The sequence below is a fragment of the Dromiciops gliroides genome, chromosome 3 (assembly GCF_019393635.1).
Source record: "Dromiciops gliroides isolate mDroGli1 chromosome 3, mDroGli1.pri, whole genome shotgun sequence".
Classification (NCBI taxonomy): domain Eukaryota; kingdom Metazoa; phylum Chordata; class Mammalia; order Microbiotheria; family Microbiotheriidae; genus Dromiciops; species Dromiciops gliroides.
Genome location: NC_057863.1, coordinates 332,890,627 through 332,916,222, shown reverse-complemented (window position 1 = coordinate 332,916,222; position 25,596 = coordinate 332,890,627). Strand labels below are relative to the sequence as shown.

At 37.7% G+C, this 25,596-nt stretch overlaps 1 protein-coding gene across 5 annotated transcripts in view; it reads right to left on the bottom strand.

The window, feature by feature from the left end:
• GOLGB1 (golgin B1) overlaps positions 1-24,575 on the bottom strand; it is a 76,330-nt gene extending 51,755 nt beyond the window's left edge. For 2 of the 5 annotated variants that reach the window (XM_043990466.1, XM_043990468.1), the window contains exons 1-11: positions 24,492-24,575; positions 21,711-21,786; positions 12,459-12,553; positions 11,311-11,463; positions 10,951-11,109; positions 7,640-7,771; positions 6,784-6,915; positions 5,641-5,763; positions 3,585-3,698; positions 2,208-2,610; positions 644-759 (exon numbers count right to left, since the gene is read on the bottom strand). In XM_043990466.1, the coding sequence (XP_043846401.1) occupies positions 644-759; positions 2,208-2,610; positions 3,585-3,698; positions 5,641-5,763; positions 6,784-6,915; positions 7,640-7,771; positions 10,951-11,109; positions 11,311-11,463; positions 12,459-12,551 (1,425 nt within the window). In that variant the 5' untranslated portion in view covers positions 12,552-12,553; positions 21,711-21,786; positions 24,492-24,575. Of the gene's footprint in view, positions 1-643; positions 760-2,207; positions 2,611-3,584; positions 3,699-5,640; positions 5,764-6,783; positions 6,916-7,639; positions 7,772-10,950; positions 11,110-11,310; positions 11,464-12,458; positions 12,554-13,376; positions 13,396-21,710; positions 21,787-24,491 lie in introns of those variants that run through there. The other 3 variants (XM_043990469.1, XM_043990470.1, XM_043990467.1) reach the window with 2 other exon arrangements.
• Positions 24,576-25,596: the final 1,021 nt, after the last annotated feature.

Below are 25,596 nucleotides of genomic sequence, written 5' to 3'. Positions count from 1 at the left end.
TCTATGCACTGTACCACCTAGCTTCCCCTGTGGACTCATTTTTTAAAAATTATTTTGATAACTATTTCAATATAACTGATTTCTTTTGTAACCTTATGTATTTTATTTTATACATTTAAAAATGTAGATAAAGCACTGGCCCTGAATTCAGGAGGACCTGAGTTCAAATCCAGCCTCAGACACTTGACACTTAGTAGCTGTGTGACCCTGGGCAAGTCACTTAACCCTCATTGCCCCACAAGGGGAAAAAAATATTATTCTGAGGGATCCAAAAGCTTTACTAGACTGCCAAAGGTGCCCATGACACAAAAAAGGTTAAGAGTCCCTTATTTATACTCTTAAAATTTCTTAATCGAGAATCATATTGTCCAGTGTATCTTTTTGCCATCCTCCATTAATCTTACTGATGCATCAAAATCACTAAGTACATGTCAAGTTAGTTTAAAGATATGATCAATAACTGTAGATCTACCTCTGCAATAAACATTGGTAAATACATTTCAATTATCAACATGATAATCCTTTTATTTATGTTCATCATGTGCATTACTAAGTGATATGATCAAGTACCTCATGAAACAATGTTGGTTATCCACCAGGTACTAAAGATAGAATAGCACCAAGACATTTGAACTTTGTTTACCTTGAGAACCTGGTCATTCTCATCTGAGCTGGAGGTCTGAGAGGCCATTTCCGATTTCTGCAACACTGGTTCAATCTGGGATTGGTTAATTTCTTTGGTTTTTTGCTGAAGTTTATCTAAAAAAATAAATATACCAAAATGATATGTCACAGAACAGAAACTTTATGGGGCAGCAGTCTCCAAAAACTTCTACTGAGTTGCTAGCCTCTACTTAAGTTATCTTAGTCCAACTTGAGGATGTCAGTGACAATGTTTCATTTTAACTCTTTAAATGTTCTCAAAGACCCCTGAATAAAGCATTTATAGCAAAACATAATCAAATTAAAGATCAAAAGTTCCTCTTCCCTTCACCCCTTTCAAAAATGTTTTTTTTACCACTCAATTTTGCACAGTATGTCTTACCTTATTCCCACAAAACAGTACTGAGTAAAAATATGCTTAAATTAAAATTATGTTCATAATATGTGGTTCTCTGTTCAAAATATGTCCTATTCTTCTTTGGTTCAATTCATTACTTTATAAAAATATGTTTTGTTCTTTCCTGGAGTTTAAGTCTTTTAACCCTTTTCCAAATATATACCTCTTTATAAAGTTCAGATCTCCAAGGAAACCTTTCTGAACTATCTTTGTATCAGCCAAGGACAATTCAGATTATCTCTAAGACTGACAAAATGCAATTTTGCCCTCCAAGCCCTAAACCTAGAGAAAGGCTATTCAAATCCTCTACCATGCCTTATGGATCCTCAAGTCCAGTGTCATACTTAACACAGCTTTCTTCTACAAGTTCCTGGCACACTGATGAAGCTGTCATTATTGTCTGGAATTGTTATAATGACAATAATAAGCACTAGGGTAAAAACACTTTCTAATAAAAGCAGGAGAAATGAAACTAAGGATTTATCTTGTAGTTTAGGAAGGTCTTCCTTTTAACCCTCCTTTTGATTCAGTGGGTTTTAGCGATTAATTAGGTGACCAGGACTCTGAGAAATGCATTATAAAAGCAAGTTGTCTGTAAGAAACAATAAGTAGATGGATTTCTGAAAAACCTGGAAAGACTTACATGAACTGATGCTGAATGAAATGAGCAGAACCAAGAGAACATTGTACACAGTATCAACAATGTGTGATGATCAACTGTGATAGGCTTAACTCTTCTCAGAAATACAATGATCCAAGATAATTCCAAAGGACTCCTGATGGGAAACGCTCTTCACATCCAGAAAAAAGAACTATGGAATCTGGATGCAGATTGAACCATACTGTTTCTACTTTTTGTTGTTGTTTTTTTTTCCTTTTTTGAGATTTTGCCCTTTTGTTCTGCTTCTTCTTTCACAACATGACTAATGCAGAAATATGTTTAATGTGATTGTACATATATATCCTATATCAGATTGCTTTCTGTCTTGAGGAGGAGGGAAGGGAGGGTGGCAGAAAAATTTGAAACTAGAAATCTTATAAAAACAAATGTTGAAAACTATCTTTACATGTAACTGGAAAATAATAAAATACTTTTATGATTTAAAAAAAAATTTTAAAAGAAAGGAAAAAAATAAAGGGTACTGACCTTCTAGCTGTTGAATGGTCTGAGCTGACTGAACTGCCTGATGACTGATATCCTGTAGAAGCTTTTCATTCTGAACCTTTAAGGCCTCACAAGATGACTGTAGTTCTTTTTCAGTCTTTTGAAGAAACAAAATTTGAGAGTCCTTCTCTTCTTCTGCTATTTTAAGCCTCTGCTCCAAAGCACTACACTGAGACTCTAATTCAGACCGAATCTGGCCTGCCTGTTTTAACTGCTCCAAAAGACAATGCATTTCTTCTTCTAGGCTGTGTAAAGATAGTTTTCTTTCTGCCACTTCAAGCTCCATTTTTTCAATCAGACTCTTCGACTCCTGTCTCTCTGTTTCCAGAACAGTTTTTAACCTATTTTGCTCAGCTTCCAATTGCTGCAACTGTTCAGAAAGAACCTTAAAAAGAAAAAGAAAAGAAAAAAAGACTCATAACTAAACCTCAACTAATTTATACACTGCAAAATGGAACTCCTTTAATCTAACACATAGGCATCTAAGACAAATTGATGGAGGAAGGAAGCAACAAAAGATATAATACCAGACAGTTAGATGGTATGATAGCTAGAACACTAAACTTGGAATCAATAAGACCTGAGTTCAAATCTCACCTTGGATTTCTACTAGCTGTGTAATCTTAGGTAAATTACTTAATATCTCTCATCCATCAGTATCTACCTATAAAGAGGAGGAACAACTGTATCTCTAACCTCACAGGGTTGTTTTGAAGCTCAAATGAGATAATGTATATAGAGGACTACCAAAACTATTAAGGTGTTACAGATATTATGTATTATAAATCTAGGAAACCAAGAAAGGAAGCTATTTAAGATGAAGATATAAAATGAAGTAACAGAAATTTCCCAGGGGGAATGACAGTATATACAGTAATTGCTTCCACATCTTGGAGGTTAGGGTATCATGCTTCCTTGATCTGGAAAATCCATGTAAAATTTTTTGGACTTCATACCAGAGAAGTCTGAATATTTTCTTTTTCTTTTATGGGATGTTTATAATACATACTTTTTATGCATTTCTGAGTTTCTGAACTTTTTCTGTGTCATCTACGGGCCTTCATATGTCTTCTGTGTCTTCTGCAAAACTACCCCCAAATTTCCATTTATTATGCCAACCTGTGATATAGCAAAACTGATGAGAAAAGTCACTATGTGGAAGGGATAACTGTACACTAAAAACTCTAGATGCAGGATGGCCAAAAGAAAGACTTTCTAAATAAAGATATAAAATGCCCACCTTCTAAGGACTTACATAAATAAGAAGTTATGTCCACTGTCTAAAAATTCAATCCGAAAGGAAAAAAAGAACACATATCCCATGTTAAGTATAATTAAGTACCTAGTAAAAAGAGGTACCTGATTTTTCTGTTCTGCAATAGATAGCTCCTGCTGGAGTAAGTCTACCACCTGAGCACGCCCTAATAAGGCCTCCTCTTGTTCTTCTAGTTTCCTATGCAGAGTCCTTAGGTTCTAGAAAGAAAAAGAATCCATTAGCCTGGAAAGTCCTAGAAAGCCAGCATCATTATTTGCGTACCTTTCATTATGCTGCATGAGTGTTTAATACTATCATATTTCCCATTTAATAGAAGAAATAATTTTCTTCAAGACCCTAACAAAGTAATAGGCCTTAACAACTAAACTCTGAGACATATAAGGTCCCAAAACAAGAGGACTTTCCATTATAATTAGAAAGAGAAAGTCTGTGATCTGTAACCATATTTCACCTCAAAATTCTATAAACAACCAAAGATGCAAACATACATACATATATATATATATATATATGTGCTTGTGTGTGTATATATGTATATATGTGCTTATGCATATGCATACATATATGTATAGTCAGTATCCAAATTTACAGATTGTGGTCTAAAAGTTTGTAAGTTGTCTTTCTGCAACTTGGATTACATTTCCTCATATCTCATTTCCACAAAGAGATAAGCAGTAGTTATATTCCCAAACTAGTCTACAGGAACCTATTTAATCCAGTTTAGCTGTATATGTACAATTAAAAACAGAAGGGAAAAGAATGTTTGTTATATTAATTATCAAAATAGAAAAAGTAAAATTATTTCTTATCCAATCTTAAATGTTAATGACATTGGAAAAAGTAGGTAAGGTAAAAACAAAAAAATAACAAAAATATTTAAAATGTTTAATATTGATGCTTGTGTTTATCCCATTCCTTCATTGCACTCTATTTGTCCATCAGCCTGTATCTGACTGTAGGTGAACATTTATTCACCACACCCCAAAAGCTAAATCATTGGCAGTTCCTTAAAAGTTCCACCACATAGTGAAAAATGAAGCTGAGACTCTTTAATTCTTTTTGCCAATTAATCTCTTTCTCTCATCTTGAATAACGAGTAAGAAGGAGCCAGGAGGATTAGCGTAGGTCTTCTAACCAAGAGAATATACTATGTCTGGGAAAGAAAAAAGAGGTAATGTCATATTGGGAAAGGGTCTTAGATTAGGACTCAGAAGACCTGAGTTCTAATCTTGGTGCTGTCACTAACTGTCACCCTGGGCAAGCCACCTCTCTGTATTTCATTCAGTTTCCTCATCTGTAAGATGAAGGGGCCACTATAGAAGATCTTTAATGTCCCTTCCAACTCTCACAGTCTGTGGTTTTATGATTAGGAATTAAGTGAGAAAATGTTCTTTCTCCGGTTAGCCTCCAGAGAAAGAGAATTGTCTCACTTCACTCCTTCCCCTTGGTCAGATGGTGGGGATTGTGGTATCCCAGAACAAAATACAGCTAAAACCTGAAATTAGCAGGGGGGAAAGTAGTCTCAAACAAAGGTTGCTAGAGAGGGAGGAGAAATGAACCTGGGGAAAAAGTGTACCTACACAATAAGGAAGGAAGAAGAAACAGATAGGAAGGAGAAATGAGTTTGCCTAGTCAGAAAGCTGGCCATCAGGCTAGTCTGATTTGCAATTAAGCTAGTTTCTGAATGTTGGCCTTAATATAAAGTACAGACAGCTTCCTAATATCAAGCCCCTAATTAAGGGGTAGAGGACTAGACAATCCAGAGAAAAACACGATCAAAGCAACAGTTAAAATGGAATCACACCCAAAGATATCAGTTAAGAAACACACTCAGGGGGCAGCTAGATGGCACAGTGGATAGAGCACCAGCCCTGGATTCAGGAGGATCTGAGTTCAAATCTGGCCTCAGACACTTAACACTTACTAGCTATGTGACCCTGGGCAAGTCACTTAACCCCAATGGCCTCACCAAAAGAAAAAAGAAAAAAAAGAAAAAAAAGAAACACACTCAGGCTGTGTGAATAGTAAACAAAGATTAATAAGCAATAAGGTGAAGTGGGGTGGGGGGAGGGGAGTCATCATATTTTATTAAATAATAACTAAAATCAAAACCTTTACCAAAAAATTTTAGTCACACACCTGCTGCATCTCTGTCTCCACCTCCTTCTGAGTTACTAATTGAAGAAGTTCATCTTCATGAAGACGAACTTGTGATTCAAAGCGAGCATCTTTCTCTCGGACCACCTCCTGCATGGAACTCAACTTAAGACACAACCAGAAAGACTATCCAAGTTACATTCCCAATCTTTTATAAAAACAAACCTGAAATTCCCAATATGCTCAGAGATTTTAAGAAAAAAAGGAAGATATGGCAATAAGTTAGAATTATCAAGTAGCTACAAAGAGCTATTTGGATTTACTACTTGTTATTCCTGTTCTAAATAGGGTGTTTTGGGTGCCAGGAATGAGAATGTTTGGATATAATCTCCAAATATAACAAAAGTCCTCTATCAGACAAGTCAGTCTGAACAAAGACTCTTTTTTTAAATGACTTTTAAATAAGGATATTAAAAGTGCATGATGCACTTTTTAAAAATTAAAAATTCTCAGATTCCAGAACATTAAATTTTTAAGTGCAACGAGGCTGATTTGTTAAATATCCTAACTCCTTAGGCACACATTTAAGACAATACACAATTTGGCTCTAAGCTATCTTTCCAGCCTCATTGTCAGGATATTTGATATTTTGCAGTTTTCTCATCTGCCTTGCCCCTGCTCTCTCAACATTTATAGAACTTCTGTTTCTAGAGAGTTTGGCCTTCAACTCATACAAATCTCTTAGCTGCTATGTGCATAATTTCTGGGTCTGCCACCTTGATCTGACTTCTACTATCTATGTCCTTTTGATTTTTCTTTGCTCTATCATTTTTCACATGGTCTCCATATTTCAACCAATCTTCCTGACCTACTAATATAGGAATCTACAATTCAGTTCAATTCAATAAAAATATAACTCTTGGAACTTGAAATCTTATAAAAACAAACACTGAAAACTAAAAATAAATGAATGAATGAATAAATGAATGGATGGATGGATGAATAAATAAATGAATAAGTAAATAAATAAATGGATAGATAGATAAATAAATAAATGGATAAATAAATATATAAATAAGTGAGCAAATAAATAAAAAGGCAGATGAATAAATAAATGAGAGTTAAGATGGGAATTAAAATAAAAATATAACCCTACTCTTTGCTTTTAAAAATTTTAATTCCTACCTGTGCTGCTTGCTGTGCTTGCACTTGACTGAGTTGGGTTTGTAGGCTGCTAATTAGTTCCTCCTTCTCCTGGAGTTTTTGTTTCAGCATTTCAAATCCTTCCATCTGATCTTCTTTAGGAGATGTGTCATGCTGAAGACACCAGAAGACAAAATAATTGATTTAAATAAAAACAACTTCTTTAGCTCCTTCCTACTTGCTATACAATTTATTCCATCCTTCAAGGCCCAGAGCAGATATCTCTTCCTACTCCGTGAAACCACTTATGTCTATCCCAGTGCTCTCTCTCCTTTTGAACTTCAACAACACTTGTCTAGATCAGTGGCATCAAACTCAAACAGAAATGCTACAGCTAGCACACAAACTTAGAAAACCACAAATTAACATTATGCATATCATATTGTATTTTTTATTTTGTCAAACATTTCCCAATAACACTTCAATCTAGTTTGTGCTGTACTGGGAATTTTGTAGCTTCTTGTAGCAAATTTTATACCTCTAGTCTAGATCATTCCTTGAACACCAATCAATGATAGCATTATACTATTAACTAATTTTTCGTGTATTTTGCCTTCCCAACAAAGAAACAATAAGGACAATGTGTAAATTTCTTTACACATTCCCATAATACCTTATAAAATGTATTGCACATTTTAATTATTAAATGAGTCACTGTGCTAATGAATTAAAATTAAATAATTCAGATACCATCACCTCAATCACATAAATATAACACAAATAGGAATATCACATCTTTTAGTTTTAGAAACTTTCTATCTAAATTTTCTGTCCATAACATAAGTAATTTAATTTTGGCCCTTTAACCTGATAATTACAAGATAACTTTAATTCCTACCGGTGCTGCTTGCTGTGCTTGCACTTGACTGAGTTGGGTTTGTAAGTGGCTAATTAGTTCCTCCTTCTCCTGGAGTTTTTGTTTCAGCATTTCAAACCCTTCCATCTGGTCTTCTTTAGGAGATGAGTCACCCTGCAGACACCAGAATACAAAATAATTGATTTCAACAAAACAACTTCTTTAGCTCTTTACTATTTCTTCTATGATCTATTCCATCAACCAACCAATCAATAAGCATTTATTAAGCACCTATTATGTACTAGGCACTGCTAGGCTTTCTCAAAGACCTATCAATTTTCCCCTCTATAAATCTTGAAGCCACCCTTTTCTCTTCATTCTGATACCCTCTGCAGAACTAATCATTTCATGTTTAAAACACAGCACTACATTCCTTGCTAGGTTCTAGCTCTCTGCCTCCTCCAATCTATCTAGAATATAATGGCAAGGATTACTTTACTTAGATGTCATTTTAATCGTGTTACTTCATAAGTCCTTATAATGGCCTCTTAAATCAAAATATAACTATCTGTGGGTTTAGGCTTCTCCAACAATGAAATACCTATTCATACCCTATGCTGGCCTTACTTAACTATTCCCATCTTCTGCTAAACCTTCTAATCAAGTAAATGTATTGACTGTCTGACAGTTTGCCTGCCTATCCACAGCCCTATAACCACAAGCCATCCATTACACCATACACAGGTAGGAAAGTCTTTTTTCCCCAAAATGTCCAGATTCTTTTCTTTCAAATTCAGTTCAAGATTGATAAAACTTCAATTAATCTTTCTCAAACATAATTACTTTGATAACCTCTTAATTTTATATATATAACACAAAATTCTAACAAGTTAGCAAAGTATGCTTGTATTGACATGTCTCAACTTAATTACCCTCAATAGCGACTGATAATTTACTCAAATTATAATAACCTTTTATTAAAGTGTCTATTATGTGTAAATCACTGTGGTAGGCCCTCCGTGGATGATAAAAAGATAATTATGACACATCTCTTGTCCTCAAGAAATTCAATCTGAGAGTGGAAATAAGACAAATACAAATATGCAAAAAATACAGAATATCAGAGCCAGAATTACTCTTACAAAACCATGGAGAAGCAGTGGAAGAAAAAAAAGTTTAAATAAAGTTTGGTGAAAGACTAAGTCCCCTCCCCCGCAGGACATTTAAAGATGAAACTGAAAAAACGACAAGCCAAAAAAAGAAAAAGATCTATAAAAAAAATTGTATAATTCTTTCCACCACCAAGGACGGTGAAGCCACCATATTTGGACTGATATCACAGTTCCTGATGAGTTTCTTGAAGAAATGGAAATGGCACTGAAGAAAAGATAGGAAAATCTGCCGAACCAGACCAAGCATGCATATACAGAGACGAAAAGAATTTTGAAGGTACTGGGGGACTGATTCTCAAAGTTATCTGAAGGAGGGAAAGATACTAATAGTGCAGGAAAAAAAACTCAGACGTTATTACCCAAAAAAGGTAATCAAGACAACTTCAATAGCTATTTTCTATTTGTCTACTTCCCCAGCACTACAAAAAACGCTGATGCATATGAACTCCACATAACAAGGTTTTAGAGGGGAATAGGTAGGTTCAATATTCCATAGTAAATTATATCATTACCATCACACAATTGAGAGATAAAGAAAATTTTAAACCCCCCCTATATAGGTTAATAGTTCAGTAGCTAAAAAAATACATGTGACTTCTTAAAGCAAATCATTACCTTAACTTTAGCTATGGTTTAACAAGGCAATTTCCAAGTACATGTCAAAGTTACACAAGGCATCTTCAAAAATATCACAGGAAGGGGACAGCTAGGTGGCGCAGTGGATAGAGAACCAGCCCTGGATTCAGGAGGACCTGAGTTCAAATCTGGCCTCAGACACTTGACACTTACTAGCTGTGTGACCTTGGGCAAGTCATTTAACTCCAATTGCCTCACTAAAAAATAAAAAATAAATTAAAAAGAATATCACAGGGATAACTTTGTTTAACAACTCTCTGATTATTAATACAAAGCAAATAACAAAACAGGGGGATGTATGTTTCCCAAATGAGTTTACCACAATAATGGAGGTCTAACACAGAGTTCAAGTTAAAGAGGGATTTCCTTACATATGATGAGATCCTCCAGATATTGCTACTTGCAGATTTCATTGTGCTGACTGTGTCAAGACCTAAAACACTCCTAAGTGACTTCCTAAATGGCATCCATTAATTGCTGAACTGAGAGTGCAAAGGGCCTTCAGCAGCCATATAGAATAAAACCCTTACATAAAAGGAACTTCCACCATAACATACCTAACAAATGGCACTCCAGCCTATGTTTAAAGATGTATAAAAATGGTAACTCACTTTCCCTTGAGGAAGTCCCTTCCAATTTTGGCCAGCTTAAACTGTTAGAAGTTTTTCTTGACGTCAAAGCTAAATTTTCCTCTTTGCAACTTCCACCCCTAATCCCACTTCCAAATGAGAGCCCATCAAGAATCTGAACCTGGTTATAGTGCACCCACTGAGTCTTCACTTTCCTATGCTAACCATCTCCAGATCTTTCAACAGGTCCTCATATGACATGGACTCAAGGCCCACCATTCTAACTGCCCTTCTCTGAACATTCTCTAGTCTGCAGCATCCAGAACTGAACACAATATTCCAAATGAACTCTGAGGAGGAAAGAGTACGGGGGAACTATTACCTCCTTATTACTAGAAACTGATCTCTTTATGTAGCTCAAGACTATATTAGCTTTTTGGATGAATCTCTCTGACGGGGGTAGAAGCCTGGGTTTCCAAAAATGGTCTCAAATGGCGACACTCTCTTCCCTCCTAGCCTTCCATTTGGATCCTGGGTAGTATCAGTGGACAAGTTCAAAAGCAAACAGAATTCTCCTGTTTGAAGTAGCTCTACTGTTGGTCAGTGTAAAAGGTCAGCTACCACAAAAGACTCAGAACAAGAAGTCTAAAGATAAATCTATCAAAACATGACCAGGTCATAACAGGGCCTTGCTTTTTCTTCCCAACAACAAATCATGCAATGTCCCTCTCCTTTCTTCATATCCTTCCTCTTCCCTCTTGCTTGTGCTAGGCAAGACTTTTCTGATTATTTTATAAAACTGGTGATCACTCTAGTAGGTATTTCATATCCCTGTTTTCTATAACACGTCTACTCTTCCTATATTTTGATGTCTTCTCTGAAGTTATAAGCATACTTTCCTGACAATATAACATCTAGAGCTTATGATATATATTCTGATACTAAATTGAAAATATTATACTCATTTCACTCATACCTTGTTAGGGAGCTGCTGTTTCTCTGACTGGGGTTCTTGACATGATCCCATCCCTCCTTGTGCCTTCATTTCTTCCATACGTTTATTCAGGGAGGCTAATCGAGCCTTGGCTTGAAGCTTCAATTTTGTCATTTTCATGTCTGCAGCTTTTCTTTCTTCCTACCAGAGGAAAATAATGCTAGGTGTAAAGATGTTTATTTATCTACCGGTTAACTTGTACTTAATGAGAGTAAATTTTGGTAGGCGCCATCTATATGCTAAAGGAATATAATGTAGTATTTGTCTTTAATGAGCACAGAGAAGAACCAAAATGAATTATGGCTCTTTTACCAAATACTTTGAAAGAAAAAAAAATAGTACCTCTAAAATAACATCCTTTTGCTGCAACTGATTATCTTTTTCTCGAATAACATCCTTCAGTTGTACCACCAGCTGCTCTGTGTAGGCCAATCGCTCCAGAATATCCTCATTCCTTCCATCATTAAGCGCCATGTCAGGCCCTTGTGTTAGTTCCTAGAATTGGGACCAAAAAATCATCAGAAATAGGACAACATACTTTTAATTTCCAATATAAGTTCCTTCATTCCTACTTTTTTTTTGCTCTATTTAGTTTCCTTTTTACTTAAAAAAACAAACTCCCATACCCTTGTCATCTTCCCATCTCAATAAGTTTCTTCTCAGATTACATTAACATAAAAAGATCCCTTCTACATCAGCCAGTAGATACATTACATAAAACATAAGCATCAACAATAAATACAATAGTAAAAAACAAAAGGGTATTAGGAACAGAGCAATCTGATTTTTCCATTTACCATTCCAAATCTTTCCTCTGAAATACAGTAGAAGTTGTAAGGGAAGTTATATTAGTGATACTTTTTTTTTTTTAAAGAAGTCTAGTCTATGTCTATTTCATAGCTGACCAAGTCCTCAGTAGCAAACACTTGGCATCCTGTTTGCTTTTTTTTTTTTTTTGGTGGGGCAATGAGGGTTAAGTGGCTTTACCAGGATCACACAGCTAGTAATTGTCAAGTGTCTGAGGCCAGATTTGAGTTCAGGTCCTCCTGAATTCAGTGCTTTATCCACTGTGCCACCTAGCTGCCCACCTAGTGATGCTTTTAAAACCAGAGGGACGGGGCATCTAGGTGGTGCAATGGATAAAGCACCAGCCCTGGATTAAGGAGGACCTGAGTTCAAATCTGGCCTCAGATACTTGACACTTACTAGCTGTGTGACCCTGGGCAAGTCACTTAACCCCCATTGGCCTGGAAAAAAAAAAACCAGAGGGGGACCACACAGCTAGAATGATCTCCTAATCCCTCTCCTGTAGATGCACTGACAGGGAGAAAGATAATTGTTTTTAAATTCACCTTGCCACTGATCTATATAATTCATTAAAGCTCTAATCTAGGGCAAGAAGTTCTTAAACCAAAGGCAAGAAGTCCCCTGACCCTTATCTATTACATTCTGTCTCCTCAAAAATGCTCACAATAAGAAAAATTACTCACTGGATTGGGAGGTCCCACTATATCACCATCAGTGCCATCCCCTGATAACTCCTGCAGAACAGTGTTCGCTATTCCTGACAGACGGCTCAGCATTTCTGCAACAAAAGAGCAATGTCAAAAATTAAGGCACCTTCAGAAGGAGGCTTACATCATACAAAGGGGGTATGATAAAAATACCTAGCTACTATTCATCAGCTGGAATCTGTGCTAGTATTAAGAAGGGTCGTCTGTCCTTCCTTCCTTCCTTCCTTCCTTCCTTCCTTCCTTCCTTCCTTCCTTCCTTCCTTCCTTCCTTCCTTCTTTCTTTTTGCAATTATGTCCTCAAAGACCAGCTACAAAGAATGAAATTCATATACACATTGCTATTGGTCTTATATTGGTATTTCTAACCATATCTACACAAATATTTAAATTATTATAAGTAAAATCCTTTTCAAGATTTCACCTAATTCTGTGGGAGATAATATGCTCAAAGGTGGGATAGAGAGTTTAATGCCTCTTTATTTTAATATGTCCCTCTATACAAACTGACCCTCATTTGTGATCAGTTACCAAATCTAGCTGCTTTCTTTTTGTGCTGTTAATCTTATCTGAGCTATGGCATACTCACATCTATCTGGAAGGGTCAGAGAGCGAATATCATGTGTGTACTTGTGGCTGCAAGCCAGATTCCCTAGAGGGCTAGATGTTACTTGCTTAAATGAAGTTATATGGTAAGGGTTTCCCTACTGTGCTAAGATTATTGGAATTTGGCTGACTCGTTGGGAGGGGCCACACCTGGCCTGCCCTGAAGTGACATATGCTGCTGAGGTCAGAAGGAGAAACCACTCTCCATAGGCAGTTTTTGAAGGACCTCCCCTTTTGGGGGAGAAAGATTAAATGCTTGCTGAGGGGAGCTCACTGCTCTTCCAGAGTTACCTTTCCTCCCGGTGGCATGAGCAGCAGCAGCAGCAGCAGCAGCAGCAGCAGCAGCAGCAGCAGCAGCAGCAGCAGCAGCAGCAGCAGCAGCAGCAGCAGCAGCAGCAGCAGCAGCAGCAGCAAATGAATCCTTCAAGCCTGGCTATAAACTGTTCCTTCCATTGAAACTACAAGCTCCAGGTGGTGATTTAAAATACAAACTCTGCTCTTTTGAATAGACTTAGGTTAGAGCTAGGAGGATTATCCGTATTTCTTTTCCCCTATTTCTTTGTCTTTGATTTTATTAATTTCACCTTTGCTGTTTACTTTATTCTCATTAATAAAACCTGATTCATTTGTGGAACAGAGGCTGTTAGGCTCCTTTCTTATTGGTCTGGGCAAAAAATCTAAAAAGGCAGTTCAGAGGGGAGGGAACTTTGAACCTAGAGGTCCCTCATTATTTCCGGGACCCCAATATTTCAGCGAGCCACCCAATTAACTCTCCATATATTAAATTTGGCCCCCACACTACAAAATACATGGTGTAACAATTCCAACAGACTACTATCTTTTCCCTTAAAGGCAAATCTTCCAAAAAAGTTTTTCTATAATAATTTCACCAATTCTTTAACCTTCCAGTACAATTTCTGATCCCATCTCTCTCCCTCAATTTACTTCTAAAATGATGGTTTTTAGTGTTCAATTATATTAACTTTATGTTAGTCTTTTCTTAGTTTTTTAAATAGAAACTTTTTCATACCAAAAATGCATTTACTATTCATTATCAAAATAGACTATATACAAGCAAAACTTGTGCAAGGTTGATACGATGCATTTTTCTAACTAGATCATATGAAATATTTTCTTTGGATCAAAAAACATTAGCTACTACACTGAATATCACTCTTATAATGTCAACTGTTCCTTATCTGTTGGAATCCTAGGAAGGTCACTAAACCTCTCTGTAGCTCAATTTCCTCTTGTATAAAAAGGAAGGGGTGGGGAGGGGGTTAGATTCAATGACCTCTAAGGTCCTGTCCAGCTCTAAACCAATTATCTTGGATCCTATCCTATTTAAAGAAATCACTGTATTTCTCTGGACAGTGGAGACAGTGGGCAGTGGCTGTAGAGTTAAAAGAATTGGATTCAGATCCCACCTTTGATTCTTAATACCTGCAAGACTTTGGACAAGTCACTTGACCTACCTGGGACTCAGTTTTCTCATCTGTAAAATGAAGGGATCGGACTAGATGACTTCTGAGATCCCTTCAAGCGAAAGTCTGTGATCTCTAACGTCTCTTTTGTAAAGAATTAATTGTTATTTGAGGTTTTTATGACCCCATCTTTTGGTTAGAATTAAAAAAAAAAAACCTCGGCACACATACTGGCCTCTGGGGCTCCACAAACTGGTTGTAGCCGTTGCCATGGTGCTGGCACTTCAGTCATCACCACTCACTCGCCAACGCCTACATAGGCCTGGCAAAATTATGATTGGAAGCGTAGTGAGGGCAGTCATGTGACTGTCACAGTGGCCAGCCAGTTGGCTGGGGGCTGTGTGTGGTCAGCCTGGGGTCTGCTGGGAAGATGGGAGGAGATTCGCCATTGTAGCTTGAAGCTGGAAGGCGACAGGATGTTGCTGTGTGTTCTCAGCTGATTCCTGGGCAGTGGTGTTCAGGTTGTATAATTTCCCTTTCCCCATTTTATTTCCTTTCCCTTGATCCTACTGATCCTGTTTGTGATTTTTTAAGTTCGTTCTTGTTAAATAAATCCTGCTCTATTTTGAGGGAGGCTGCCAGTCTCCTTCCTTGCCCCAATATTGCAGCAAGCTGCTTAGCTAACACTCCCCAATTAAAAATTGATCCCCACACTTTCAACTTTAAATCTTATGATTTTTTTTTAAAAGTAAATGTTTTTTTAGAAATATTAAACATCAGGGGCAGCTAGGTGGCACAGTAGCTAAAGCACTGGCCCTGGATTCAGGAGGACCTGAGTTCAAATACGGCCTCAGACACTTGAAACACTTACTAGCTGTGTGACCCTAGGCAAGTCACTTAACCCTCATTGTCCCACCAAAAACAAAAAAAGAAAAAAGAAAGAAAGAAATATTAAGCATCAATACCATTACTGGTCCTACTTTTTTTCACTTTCTATCATTTTATAAAGATCTTTACAGACTTCTTTGTATTCTTTATATTTTATACTCTTAACTGTATTATTATATTTCATTATACTAATGTAACACAATTTAATCATTATTGGACGTTTTAGGCTACTTGCAATTTAAAAAATTATTATAACTGCTATAAAAATACACTTCTCTGATTTTTGTGATCTTTGTCTCTAAAAACGAAGAAAACAAGTTAAATTTCTCAAGAATCCTAAATTTTTACATACAATACCTGGAATCCTTGACCTTTTCCTTTCTAATCTAGGTAACATTAGACACACATAATGCACAGAACTGGCAAAAGCAGCCTTCATCAGTGAGGCCAGCAGTGGACAACATCCCTATCTGATGATTCAGACTATGGGCAATATAGAACTACAGTTTTTCTCATAATTAGCATAGAGGTAGGTACCAAGCTGTCCTCCCAATTTCTGATGTCCTATGTTCAGTTATAAGCCTAGAATAAAAATTAAAATTATGACAATGAAAAACTCTATTATATACCTAATTGTATGTATCACTGTCCAAAGAAAACAATAATAGAATCTTGCCTATCTATGCCACTAAATCTCAAGATTTTTCCCAAGTAATTTGGAATGGGATGGAGAGGAAATCTCATTTTATATATAATTTATATATAATGGTATCCCAAAAGTCCTGATACAGTCCTAAGTTTTGTTGACTTAAAACTGCATAAAAGGGGCAGCTAGGTGGCGCAGTGGATAAAGCACTGGCTTTATCAGGAGGACCTGTGTTCAAAACCAGCCTCAGACACTTGACACTTACTAGCTGTGTGACCCTGGGCAAGTCACAACCCTCCTTGCCCTGCAAAAAAATAAAATAAAGTAAAATAAAATAAAATAAAACAAAATAAAAGATATCAATAAAAAATAAAAAATTTTAAAACAAACTAAAAAGGGGCAGCTAGATGGCGCAGTGGGTAGAGCACCAGCCCTGGATTCAGGAGGACCTGAGTTCAAATCTGGCCTCAGACACTTAACACTAGCTGTGTGACCCTGGGCAAGTCACTTAACCCCAATTGCCTCACTAGAAAACAAAAACAAAAACAAAACTTCATAAAGACTTCTGGGACACCCTGTATAATTAACAGCCTGATTTACAGTTACGATGATTTGATAACATGATTTACAAATGATTTACAGTTACAAAGAGCTTTTATATACATCATCTAATTTGCTTCTCACAATCTATAAAGAAGATAGTACAAGTATCATTATATACATTTTAAAGATAAAGTTAAACATTAAAGTAGCATGCTGTGAAAGGTAGGTTGGTATAATGGTAAACAATGTTAGTAGAAACCTGGGTTCACATCCTGACTGACTGACTAGCACATGTGATTAAGAGTATGTCACTAGGGGGCAGCTAGGTGGCACAGTGGTTAAAGCACCAGCCCTGGATTCAGGAGGACCTGAGTTCAAATCCGGCCTCAGACACTTGACACTTACTAGCTGTGTGACCCTGGGCAAGTCACTTAACCCCAAAAACCTCACCAAAAAAACAAAACAAAAAAGAGTATGTCACTTAGAGTTCAGAGAAATCTGGAAGGACTTACATGAACTGATGCTGACTGAGAGAAGCAGAACCAGGAGAAAATTGTACAACAGTAATAGCAACACTGTATGATGAACAATGGTGAGAGACTTAGTTCTTCTCAGCAGTGCAACGATACAAAACAGTTTCAAAGAACTCATGATAGAAAATGTTCTCAACATCCAGAAAAAAGAACTGAAGATTATGAATGCAGATCGAACCATACTGTTTCTACTTTTGGACTGGTTTTTTTTTCCTTCTTTTTTGAGGTTTTCTCCTTGTGTTCTGATTCTTCTTTCACAAGATGACTAATGTAGAAATCTGTTTAATGTGATTTTACATATACAACCTTTATCAGACTGCTTTCCGTCTTGGGGAGGAGGGAGGGAGAGGGTGGGAGAAAAATTTGGAACTAAAAATCCTATGAAGACAAATGTTGAAAACTATCCTTGGGGGCAGCTAGGTGGCGCAGTGGATAGAGCACGAGCCCTGGAGTCAGAAGTACCTGAGTTCAAATCCGGCCTCAGACACTTATAGCTGTGTGACCCTGGGCAAGTCACTTAACCCCAATTGCCTCACTAAAAAAATAAAAAAATTAATAAAATAAAAAATGAAAACTATCCTTGTATGTAACTGAAAAATAGTAAGATATATTTTTTTTAAATAGTGTCAGTTATCAACCTTTCTCAGGCTCAATTTCATCATGTGTAAAATGGTAATAATATCACCTATATCTATTTCATAGGGTTGTTCTGAACATACTGTATGTAAAGTGCTTTGTGAACCTTAAAGTTTATACAAATATTAACTATTATTATTTCAATTGTATATACAGTCAAATGCCAAGTTCAGTGCTTCTTTCTTTGCAACCTTAACTGAATAAAAACTTTTTTCATCAGATCTCTCAATAAGATCAACAAATTATATCTGCATGGGCCAGGAAGACATAATATTTTATACTTTTCACAAAAGAACTATTCTGATACAACCTTGTGGCATGCTGATGCCATGCCAGAAGCTTTGACTGGGTCTACTCAGCTAGAAATATTTTGGGTGCAGCCCCAGCAACATAGAAGCATCCAAAGGAACTGACAAAGTTTATTTCATCTTAGGTTCAAGGACAATATAAAACATCCATTCATGGAAAACATGAACACTTGAAATGTCCATAAATACAGTTGCTGAGGACACAATGCTTTAAACCAAGTCATTATGTACCTTGAGATATGTTTTTTAGATTGGAGCTGTGAGTTCATTGGAATAGGCAACTCCCAGTGAGAAAACTACCTTCTATCAATGCTGATGAACACTGGCTTTGCAACTTATAGAGATTTCCTGGAGCACTGAAAGGCTGAGGGACTCTCCCAAAGTCACTGTCAGTAGGTGTCAAAGGTAGAACTTGAACCTAGGTGTTCCTGATTCCAAGGTTGTCTCTCTAGACCTATGCCACCCTCCCTCTTGAATTTGACCTTAGGTATTACAATACAATTAGCCATGGAGAAGGATGGAAAAAAAATGTTGGGAATTTAAGCTGAGATAAAGAAACAAAAGAGGCCAAAGGCCTTAGAAATCTCAAATTTGTATAATATGAGTACTTTTTATCAAGAAACCAAGTGAAAATGATCGTAATGTATAACCTACATCAGATTGCTCACTGGCCTCGGGAAAGGGGAGAAAAATTTCTAACTCAAAAAAATATCTTTACATGTAATTGGAAATAAAATAAAATTTAATTTAATTTTTAAAAAAAGAAATCAAGTGAAAGGCACTGAAAGGCAAGTACTTAAAAAAATTGAGTAGATCATATATCATAACAAACAGGAAAGAAATGGTCATGGATGTAGGAATCATTTCAGAATCAGCTGTGTGTATATAATCAGATCACCTGTTTATAGCCAAGAACAAAACAAACACAAAACTCTAAGAATAAAAATGGGAGAAGGAAACTGCCTAAAATTACAACAAAGTTTCTTAAACTGTGGGTCCCATATGAGGTCACATAACTGAATGTGGGAGGCCAAGAAAAATTTGGCAGTAAATGTTTCATTTGTATACCTATTTTATATGCCTACATATCCTGGGTCAAGTAAAACTTTTTCAGCCACAAAGGGGTTGAGAGTAGAAAGTTTAAGGAGCCCTGAATTACAACAGATCCAAAGCAATGTATCTAAATATTTAAACAAGTTATTGACTCTGAAAAAGGGAAATGCAGTTGAATTTAACACTGTTACCAAACATCTACTTTGTGCACCTCCTTTAACAAACTAGTGATACAAAGAAGAAAAGTTACAGTTCCAGGATGCTTGTCAATTGGTGAATGGCTAAATGGTGTGGTTGTAATGGACAAACTACTATGCTATAAGAAATGATAAATAAGTTCAATTATTTTAGAAAAACATAGAAAGACTCACATGAAATAATAAGCGAAATAAGCAGAGCCAAAAGAACATTGTATACAGTATTAGGAATATTGTTTTAAGTACAACTTTGAGAGACCAAATCATTTTGACTATCATGAATACCCAAATTAAATACAAAGGAACTATGAAAGAAGATGTTTTATCTGCATCGAGAAAAAACTAATAAACAGAATAGATAGTATAGATATGTGTGTGTGTGTGTACACACATACATACACAGACACATATTTGTGTCTAATGATAGTCATGGTGGGGTTGAGAGAAAAAAACCATGATAACTTTATTATATATTTAGAAAGAAAAGTAAGTTGTATATAATACAATTGCAGTTTCTAGTGTAATCCTCTTTTTTTCTATTCCACTTTGTTATAGAAGTGCTTGTTTTATTTCCTAAGTTCAGAATAAAAAGAAAAAAAACTGCCCCTTTCCTCAAGGAGCTAACATTCTACTGATAGGATAAACATCATCATCACATTTTTGTGTTAATTCCCAAGTTTTTTCAATATATTATCTTGTGTAAGCCTCACAATGGCCTTTGCATATATGAAAAAATATCCTAGATAAAAATGAGAATTAAACGAGCTTTTAATTTAAAAGCATGGAAAAAGCAATCAATTCCCTAAAACAAAAACAGCTATAAAGACTCTGCGATATTTCTCATGCTTATGTTTAGGTGATGGAACTTGTTAATAGGTGAAGTCATAAAGATAACTTTGGTCAATGATCTTCTGAATATCAACATTAATTGATCCATAAAACAAGGAGATATATATAATCTCACCAAAAGTATTTCTAAGCCATGATAACAAGTAAAGGAATTGGGCCGATCATATGGTGAGGGTAGTAGGCTTAGAGATAACCTGAGAGTTGTATTGGTCCATGAAATAGGAAAGGAATCAGAGGAAGGTATCCAGTGCACTAGACATAATCTCCAAACAGGATAAAATATCAACAATAATTATATTGACTAAAGAGGAATGGAAAGCTTCCAATTGCATAGGGAAAGGGACTATCCATAATGTAAAGATCAAAAATTTGATGAATTGTCAAGGTCAAGGATAGGTACACTTTATAAGAGGAAAACAAAAGTAACTACAAACCTAGAATGGAGAGCTAAGATCACAAATATTTAAGTTGCATGCTAGACCAGTTTGGGTAGGAGACCCTTCTCAGATCAATATGAGAAATCTTTCATAAAGGAAGTGGACTCTAACTATGGAAGAGGGGAAGTTTGGTAGACTCTGAGTAGAGTCTTCTCCCTTACCACTCCTTCCCACATTCTCCACTGTTATCAATTAAACTTTTAGTATCCATTATACCTAGCACTTTATTAGCATATACACGCATCCACAAGGTGCTAAAAATATGGTTGAGAGAAAACACATATACAAATGACTAGTAAACATGCTAATATATGTATATTTGTACATCTATAGCAACTTGGTATAGTGAAAAGAGTAATAGACTCAGGAACAGACTGAAGAATAGATTCAGGAATCAGAGGACTTAGGTTTGAATCCTGTATCAGCCATATAATACTGGACAATCACTTAACCTCTTTATCCTTCAGTTTCCTTATCTATAAAATGAGAATTAATATTGTAGTTATTACTTCACAGAATTCTCATATCAAATAACATATTTAATAAAATGCTTTCCAAACCTTAAAGAGATAGGAGTTTGTGTGTATGTATGTATATAAATAAGCTATTACTTCTTATTTGACTTGGCAGAAAGTAAAGGAGGAGATAAAATTTGGGGCAGTAGAAATTATTAAGAAGTTAAAATATTAACAAGGAAATATGAAGTCAAGGTAAATTCTATTGTCAGTTCGTGGCCTGCAAGTTTAGAATCACCTTCCAAGCTGACCATTATTCATATATCTAAGGTATCAATCACCAAATACTGCAGTTTCTTCCATGGTAACAATTCTAGGATTTTTTTGCTATCACAAAGATTATCTTGCTCCTAACAGATAATATCTAGGTCACAATCATAGAATTTAGAATCAGAAGGGTTCTTAGCAGTTATCATCTAGAATAATACCCTCATTTAAGAATAGGAATCTGAGGCCCAGATAGATGCAGTGACTTGCCCTCAGCCTACCTGCTTCATACCTTACCATAATTAATAGCCTCCCTCCTATTTCTACCCCGAAGTCATGTTATACAGAGCTGTAATTTTCCATAAGCTTGTTTTAGTCATATCACTCACCTATTCATAAAGTTATAACGGTTGCCAAAATACTTTCACAACCAAATTCAAGTTCTTCATTGGACTTCAGGCAGGCCTGGAAGGGAAAAGAGAGCAAAAGCATTTTATTTACTGGTTATTTATTAATTGGTTTTGTCTTGCCATATTAAAGGGCTAAAGATTTAGGGTAAAATTTTATCTCATGTTTTTTAAGTTTATTGAACTATTTCTTCTTGTTGACATTTTTTTTGAGATTTTTTTTTTTGGTGGGGGGGGGGGTGACAATTGGGGTTAAGTGACTTGCCCAGGGTCACACAGCTAGTAAGTGTAAAGTATCTGAGGCCAGATTTGAACTCAGGTACTCCTGAATCCAGGGCCAGTGCTCTATCCACTTCGCCACCTAGCTGCCCCTCTTGTTGACATTTTTAAAGCTTATAATAAGCACTTTAAAAATCATTGATTTTTAAAGCTTTATTGAACAACTGTCAAGTTAAGATAATCTTTGTGATGGAAAAAAATATCCTAGAATTGTTACCATGGAAGAAACTAGTATTTGGTGATGGTAAGCTTGGAAGGTGATTCTAAACTTGCAAGCCAGGAACTGACAATCATATGTTCCACCCCAACCAATTCAAAAACATTTATTAAATGCCCCCTACATACAAAGCACTGCTCTAGCTGCTGGGGAACACAAAGACAAGATGGAAAAGAGTCCCTGCCCACAGGACAGACTAGACTCCACATTTCTTCATTCCCCAACTGGTTTACCAACTCTATCTTAAAACATTATACACCCTTTCCAACCACCAACCATGTTATTTTCCTCCTTCTAAACTCTGCTCAAGCCTCCTTTCCTATTAAGAGGCCTCACATATTGGATCTATCTCCAGCATTTAGAATCTATCTCCAGCATCCACACTTGTGGCAGCTTGAGCAAGTCACACAATCTCTCTGGACTTCAATTTCCTCATCTATAAAATAGATATGCTTGTCCTGCCTATCTCACGGGTTGTTATGAGGCGGAATTGAAATAAAGGATATGAAAAAAGAAACTCTTATCCAAAGGTGATACATTAATGAAGCCTGCATGATCTTGCCTGGGCAGGCCACCCTTAAGCTATCCATTAACAATGGCATAACTGTTCAACAATAACAAATTCATTTATTCAATAAACATACATTAAGCATCTATGATGTGCCTGGCACTGTGCTAAATCCTGGGAATACAAAAAGCAAAGGATAGTCCCTGTTTTCCATCAACCAATAAATGTTTATTAAACATCAATTATGTGCTAAGCACTGAAGATACAAAAGAGGAAAGAGACAGTCCCTGCCCTCAAGAAGCTAAACAATATGTACAAGATATACAGGATTAATAGGGAATAATTGAGGGGGAAAGCACTGGAATGAAGGGGGGTAAGGGAAGGCAGCAACAGATAAACTTCCATGTTTTCCACTCCTCTGCCTTTGCATTTGTTTGGCTAGTCTCCTTGGACAGCAATAATTTGTTCATTCATTCATCCAATAAACATTTATTAAGTGCCTACTATGTGCCAGGCATTGTGCTAAGTGCTGAGGCTACAAAGTGAGGCAAAAAATAATCCCTGCCCTCAAGCAGTTCACAAACTACTGGAGAAGTCAAGATGCAAACAATTACATACAAAGCAAGCTGGATAGGGGATAAATAGGAAATAATTAAGAGCGAAAGCAATGGAATTAAGAGGGGTTGATAATCGCGTATTACTATAACAAGGCAAAGACCTATTTATATTTGCTACTGAGCTTTACACCATTGCCTCTGCATTTGTTTTGCTAGTCTCCCAGATTTAAGACAGCCAGCACCATAATGAAAGCTGTTTCTGACGTCATCAATCCTCAATTGCCCAAAAACAGAACAAGCTTTTTTTTTTTTGAGGGGGGGGAGAAAAGTAAATTGTCTCTCAGGCTCTTCTAGTTAGTTCATAAATTTCTCAGAATGCAAATGTCTGAACAGAATGATTTGTTCTTGCTCTGCCCTTTTATGCCTGCACTACCTAGGAGACAAAATCACTTTGAGCTCCTTTTCTGTAAAGCCGGGGGGAGGTGGGAAGGGGGGCGCGAATATTCCGGTTCCCTGCCAGGTCTAACAATGCTGGAGGTCACTCATCGCTGGCCACTCGCCAGGACCTCGAGATGGGTCTGAGTGGCCTGGGCATCCTTCCTATGTTGAAGTGTAGGCCGCCCCGACTGGAGTGTCGCATTAGATGGCCGGGTTATTTGTCTTATTTTTAAGTTTTTATTCTGGCACACCCCCCCCCCCCATGGGCTGCGGGGAGGGGGTGGGAGTGGGAAGAGGCCTGTCCCTCTCCCAGTTCGGGGCCACACGTCCCGAGGTCCAGGGAGACAGACCCGGGGACTGGAGGTGGTGGAGAGGGAGAGAAGCCCGCGCTCTCGGGCCCAGACCTGGGGAACAGGGCAGTGGGGGAGGGAAGCCGTATCCTACCCACCCACCCCCCAACCCCACACCCCCACCCCGGGTCCGAGACCGGAGGTGAACAAGCGCAAGCGCGCGGGGCGGGGATCCAGCCGTGCAACCCAGAGAAGCCGGAGCCGGAGGGGGCGGGGTCCCACGCACCGCCCGTACTCAATGGTGCGCCCGGAGCCGGGGGCCAAGAGAGAAGGCGGCGGGGGGGGGGGGGGGTGGAATCGCTCTCAGCACCACCCTCCCCCCTCGACTACGGCTCCTAGGGAGGGGGCGGGTAAGAGAGAACGCGGGGAAAACCGTTAAAGGCCGCTCGCGCCCCGAGCGTCCACCGCACTCACCTGGAAGAGGCTGCAGGTGAAGCCTCTAACTCCCCTCCCACCTCTGACTCCCGCAACTAGCCACGTCAGTCCCGGAACCCGGGCCAGAGGTACCGCCTTCCTCCTCCTCCCTGAGAAAATATTCGCCAATTGGAATGGAGACAAAATTGACGGGAGGCGAGTGGACCAATCAGAACGACCGACCCTTTGGGCGTTACCAAGGAAACCGGACACTCCCCTCCTCCTCCCCTTTCTTTAATTGTGTAACGCCCAACAACAAAGATTCGAGCCAATCAGCGACGAGCAACTCGGCTTCCTTAAAAGAACAGCCAATAAACCTTGCCGAATGGAAGTGGGTGGGGTCCGGTGGAGGCCGGGTAGAGGGGAATGGGAGGGCAGGGAGAAGAAAGACCCGGAAGCGGATGTGAAGGACGAAAACGAAGCAAAAAGAAGGTGGAGTGGGAGGTCTTTTGGGTGACTAGATCGATCGCGTCAAGTTTACACGCTTAGGCTCTCTGGCCTGGGGCGGCTTTTTAAAGCGTCTCAGTCCTGTGATTTGTAGGGGATTGCCAGAGTTGTAGCATCCGGTTTTGACTAATGTTTGGTTTCCAAGGAGATAAGGAACTCTCACGTCTCTACAGCTGAGCAACGCCATTGCTGGAACTGGCTTCATTGAGAAAAATGAATGTGCTTTTAAATGGAGTTGGCGCCGGGAATTACCGACCTGATCTGGGGCACACGCCTCTAGATTCCCTGTTCTTTCCCACCATCCGTAAGGCAAATCATTACATCTCTCAGCTGACCACACAGTATTATTGTGAAGGTCAAATGAAATAAAAGTGCTTTGTAAACTTTAAAGCCCCATGGAATTATTATCTAAGCTAACCCTCTCGTTTTATGATCAGTATCTCAGAACCAAGACCAGAGACTGCAGTTCAGACCAGTGCTCTTTACCCCTTTGCAGTCTGGTTTCTATTGCACACCTTAATGAAACTGGTCGCCAAGGTCACCCACAAGTGACCTATTTATTGCTAAATCCAATGGTGTTTGACACCCTGTCCTGCGTTTTCATCCATAGAATGAATGGGTTGGCTTACAGAACATTTGCATACGGCTCTAAAGCTTG